Here is a 5634-nt window from a genome sequence, read left to right as displayed (position 1 = left end):
TTTGTTTTGGTTTTCAAGACAGGGTTTCTCTGTGTAGCCCTGGCTGTCTTGGAATTGACTCTGTAGACCAGGCTGGCCTTGAACTCAGAAATCTGCCTGCCTCTGCCTCCTAGGTGCTGGGATTAAAGGCGTGCGCCACCACTGCCCGGCTTTTTTTTTTTTTTTAATATTTATTTATTATTATATGTGAGTACACTGTAGCTGTCTTCAGACACCCCGGAAGAGGGCATCAGATCTCATTACAGATGGTTGTGAGCCACCATGTGGTTGCTGGGATTTGAACTCAGGACCTTTGGAAGAGCAGTCAGTGCTCTTAACCTCTGAGCCATTTCTCCAGCCCTCATGTTTCATTTTTAAAAATCACCTATTTATATTTATGTGTATATGCGTGTCTATATGAGTGCCCGCCATGTATGCAGATCCCTTGGAGCTAGAGTTATAGAATTTTGAGCTGCCCAGTGTGGGTGCTGCGAACCCAACTTAGGTTCTCTGAAAGAGGAGGGAGCACTCTTAACTGCTGTGTTGTCTTTCCAGTCCCTCTAAGAGCTTTTCTAATGAAAGACAAAAGAAAATATCATGTGTGTTAAGTGATTTGCTCCTGCTCAACTCTCTATATATAATTTATTTATTTATTTTTTATTTTATGTTCATTGGTGTTTTGCCTACCTGTATGAGGGTGTCAGAGCCTTGGAACTGGAGTCACAGACGTGTGAGCTGCCCTGTGGGTGCTGGGAATTGCACCCAGGTCCTCTAGGAAGAACAACCAGTACTCTTAGCCACTGAGTCATCTCCCCAGCCCTGCTTGCACATTTCTAAACAGAAGTTCCCTCAGTGTAGGTGTGGTGGTGGCAGAAAAGTGTGAGACTAGGTCATAATGGCTTTTGGTGTATATGTAGAAGGGTGTGACGCCCTTGGGACACAGGAGTCCTTGAGGATGATGTAGATTCCCAGGGTGTCTTGGCTCTGGTCTCTGTCCACTCCTACTGGAAGCCAGTTCAGCCAGTCAGATCCTTTCCCTCATCCTGGGAAAATCCAGGCTAGTGGAGGGTTGAGAAATGGGCCAGATAGTAAGACATTAGGAGTTATACTTGCACTGTCCGTCTGTCTGACCACCACACTCCGCTCCACATTGCTGCCTGTGTGTTTCTTACACTCTGCTTCCATTATCTGTCTGTCAGGCCCATAAGCCACTTTATATCTGTGTACCCAGCATCTGTATACCCTCACATCTGTATACCCAGTATCTATCTACCTTTACAGCTGTATACCCTCACATCATCTGTATACCTTTACATCTGTATACACTTACATCTGTATACCCTTACATCTGTATACTCTTACATCTGTACCCCAGCATCTGTATACTCTTACATCTGTACCCCAGCATCTGTATACACTTATGTCTGTATACCCATCCACCATCACTTTGCTCTCAGCTACCTATCAGCCACCAGTCATTCCTCTCAGTTTCCTCTCAGATGGCTAATGTTGCCAACTTGATAGGATTCAGAATCACCATGGAGACACAAGTCTGGGCATGTCGGTGGGGGAGGGGGAACTTTCTAGATTCAGTTAACTGAAGATATCCTGGTTAGTTTTTTGTCAGTGTGACACAAGCTAGAGTTGTTTAGGAAGAAGAAACCTCAGTTGAGAAGATGCCTCCAGAGGTTGACCTGTGGGCAAGACTGCTGAGCGTTTTCTTGATCGATGAGCGTTTTCTTGATTGATATGGAAGGGTTGAGCTCACTGTGGGTGGGGCCATCCCTGAGCTGGTGCTCCTGGTGCTATAAGAAAGCAGGCTGAGAAAGCCATGAGGAATAAGCCAGTCAGCAGCACCCTCCACAGCCTCTGCTTCAGTTCCTGCCTTCAGGTTCCTGCCTTGAGTTCCTGCTCTGACTTCCCTCAGTGATGGAGCCTGAGAATTGTAAGCTGAAATAAACCCTTCCCTGCCCAGGTTACTTTTAAAGTTTATGGTGGGGCTGGAGAGATGGCTCAGTGGTTAAGAGCACCGGCTGCTCTTCCAGAGGACCTGGGTTCAATTCCCAGCACTCACATGGCAGCTCACAACTGAGTGTAATTCCTTTTCCAAAGGATCCGATGCCCTCATCCAGATATACCTGCAGGCAAAACACCAATGTGCATTTTAAAAAGGTCATGGTGTTTCATAATAGCAATAGAAATCCTGAGACAGAAGAATTAGCATAGATACGGGCAATACAAACCCAAGGGATGGGATTCTACACTGCAGAGAAAGGAGACAATGAGCTGGGCACCAATGCTCATGTCTCTGCTTCCTGACTGCGGATGCCATGTGACCAGCTCCCCCATGCCTCCGCTGCCATACCCTCCCCCCCACAATGGACTGCACCTTCTACCGTGAGCATGAACACACCTTCCCTTCCTTAGGTTGCTCGTATTGTGAGTTTTGTTTCAGCACCGAGAAAAGTGACCAGTCTTCCTTCTAGGGGTGCTTATTCACCTCTCATTCTCCACTTTCTTCTACCCACATTTCTAACCCCTCATCCAAACCGTTGTCCATTCATCCATCCAACCACTTGTCAATGACACCCAACCATCTGTTCATCCACGCACCCATGATCCATCCAGCCACCCAGCTCATCGCCCAGCCTAGGTACCCATCCATCTATCCATCTTCCAATTGCTCAGGTATCCATTCACTGGAATATGTACTCACTCCTGACCCACCTACCTAGCCATCCATTCATATGCTTGTCCAATGTCCACGACCCATCGGACCACCCACCGGACCATCTCCAGCTCCACTGCTACCTAGGGATGAAGTCTGAGAAGTGTGCCCTTGGGAGATTCCCATCATGTGGCTGTGAAAGTGTCCTAGTTTGCTTTCTGATGCTGTGTGAAAACACTGGCCAAAAGTAACTTAAGGAGGGAGCGGATGTCTATGGCTCTCACTTGTGGGCCACAGTCCATCACTGAAGGAAGTCAAGGTGGGGACCCGGATGCAGGCACCGAGATGAAGACCGCAGAGGAACTTGGTTTCCTGGCTTACTCTCCAAGGTCTGCTCAGCTACTTTTCTTACAAAGGCCAGGCCCACCTGCCTAGGGATGGCACCTCCCACCACCAGCTGCCTCCTCCCACGTCGATTAGCAATTAAGAAAACACCTCCAGACATGCCCACGGTCCACCTCCAGACATGCCCACGGTCCATTCTAATCTGGTCAGTTCTTCCACTGAGGCTCTTCCCAGGTTTCTCAGGTTTATGCCAAGTTGACAGCTGAAGCTAGGACATATCACCATATGCCATATGTGATCACTTACGTCATCATGTTATATAATACATATATCACAGGTGATCTTACAGGATCACTGTTGTACATGCCTTCCTTTGTCTTCCTTTGCCAGCTCACTGCGCCAGCTCAAACGGTTTTTGTTTGGCAAGACCTCGCCTTGGCTTGTGGCTTTCCTGGGGACTAACAAAGCCAGCCGGTGAGCTCGCGTTCCTGAAAAGAAGTCCTAGATGATACTGGCGTCTCACAGACTGTGACTGACTCCCAGACTGTAGCAGTCCTGAAGGGGTTGGAATATTGCAGGTCCAGAGTCTAATCACCACTTATTTTGGGCTCTCTTTAGCCTCCTAAATAGCCACCTCCTGCTTACCCCGTTGAGTCTGACCTAACATCTTTGTTTGTCTTGTGTTTTTTTTTTTTTAAGATTTATGTGTTTATTATATGTAAGTACACTGTAGTGGTCTTCAGACACTCCAGAAGAGGGCATCAGATCTCATTATGGATGGTTGTGAGCCACTATGTTGTTGCTGGGATTTGAACTCAGGACCTTCGGAAGAGCAGTTGGTGCCCTTAACTGTTGAGCCAGCTCTCTAGTAGTCCCTTGACCTAACATCTTTGTGACCAACAGTTGAAACCTCTTGGAATATATTAACCTAACAGACCACTGGCTTTCACCAACCCAAGAGCTAAGCTAAGCATGTGAGGCTGATGGCAGAGGTCATCTAACTCTTCTGTGACCCACACACCTGATACTCCTGCCAATGCTTTTTTTAAAAAATGTCTTTTTTTTTTTTTTTCTGAGACAGGGTTTTTCTGTGTAGCCCTGGCTGTCCTGGAACTCATTCTGTAGACCAGGCTGGCCTCAAACTCACCGCCTGCCTCTGCCTCCCAAGTGCTGAGTGGGATTAAAGACATGTGTCACCACTACCTGGCTTAAAAAATGTCTTAATTTATGGCTGTCTCTGACCTGTTGTGATGAGTCTTCATGAATCTGTCACCATGAAGGAGAGTGGAACTCAGGGTACCCTAACTCCCGGCTCGTGGTTACTTGTATTTGGCTGCAGAACAAACTATCTCGTATGTCCTCTGAGGTAAGCGCTGTGTGTTTCGTTTTGCTTTAATGAGAACATGGCTCAGATTTGGCCAAGGAGATGCAGGTACTGTGTGCTGCTGGTGATGCCCCCCTCCCCACTTCACTGAAACCAGTCCAAGTTCAAATTGGATTTTATTATTTTTGCATCTTGAAAATGCTAACACGTGGAAGCCTAAACAATGGTCAAAGGTCACCACACTCTTCAGACGTAAAATGTAAACGTGGTTTTATTTAATGCCTTTATCCATCATTGCTGAGTACCCTTTTCTTCCCAGAGTCCCTCCTCTCCTACAACACAAGATGGCGGCATAAGGCACGCACACTGTCCACATGACATCAGGGAGAGAAAATATAAGGTAAGCAACAGGCTTTCCCACTGCCCAATACTGCCTCCCTCACCAACGCCCAGAGAATGATTGTCCCTGAAACACAAAACTGGGCACTTACTACCCCACAGGCAGTTCAGGACCCCAAATCAGACCAACGCCAGGAAACCACAGCACAGGGACCCGTGGGTAATGGGAGTAATGGGTGCAGTCCATAAATTAAAAAAGGAGAACAAGACGAGCCGGGGCCCCCTCATTTGGGTCTCTGGGTTTCATAGCAGAGTCCGACTCTCCGTCCCCAAGGGAAGAGGACACTTCTGGAATGGCCGTGGAATGTGTCCCCTAGGTATAGGGCCCTCACGGTGTGAGATGACAGGGGCCTGGCTGGTGAGTGGCAGGCGGTGGCTGCGACCTGCCCTGCTATAGATACTCCAGTTCCAGGGCATGCCTCAGGGCCTCCAGGTCAGCGTGGCAAGAGATCCTCCAGAAGGGCATGTTGTGCTAAAGACAAAAGGCAGACGCTTACACACGTTCAGACAAGTTGCCCAGCCAGTCTAGAGGGTCCCCAACCGCTTTGTATGTCCAGCAACCCCAGTGAGGCCTGAATGCTCTGCTCTCTCAGGGCACAGCAAAATCCTTCAGGCAGGTATTAGCAAGAACATCTCCCAGGAAGCAGAGCGAGGCAGCCTCTGTTTGGGTGGCAGTAGGTGGGTTGGGAGGGCTAGGAGAACCTGTGTGGGCTTCTCAGGCCTTGAAGGATGAATGAAGGTTTCCTGCTGTGCTGGCAGCTGCACGGGAGGCTAGCCCAGGAAGGGCATCCCTGGGCCAGTGAAAGCATCTGCTTTCTCTCCCTCTCCCTCTCCCTCTCCCTCTCTCCCTTTCTCCCTCACCCTCTCTCCTTCTCCCTCTCTCTCTCTCCCTCTCCCTCTCTCCCTCTCCCTCTCTCCC

The 5634-nt window shown here is 48.7% G+C and overlaps 1 protein-coding gene across 1 annotated transcript in view; it reads right to left on the bottom strand.

Moving 5' to 3' along the window:
* Positions 1-4475: 4475 nt before the first annotated feature.
* Positions 4476-5634, bottom strand: part of Eya2 (EYA transcriptional coactivator and phosphatase 2) — a 169089-nt gene continuing 167930 nt past the window's right edge. The window contains exon 16 of the mRNA XM_031372772.1: positions 4476-5187. Coding sequence (XP_031228632.1) covers positions 5107-5187 — 81 coding nt within the window. The 3' untranslated portion in view covers positions 4476-5106. The remainder of the gene's footprint in view (positions 5188-5634) is intronic.

The sequence above is a fragment of the Mastomys coucha genome, unplaced genomic scaffold (assembly GCF_008632895.1).
Source record: "Mastomys coucha isolate ucsf_1 unplaced genomic scaffold, UCSF_Mcou_1 pScaffold15, whole genome shotgun sequence".
Lineage (NCBI taxonomy): Eukaryota > Metazoa > Chordata > Mammalia > Rodentia > Muridae > Mastomys > Mastomys coucha.
This window is presented reverse-complemented; position numbering and strand designations above follow the sequence as displayed.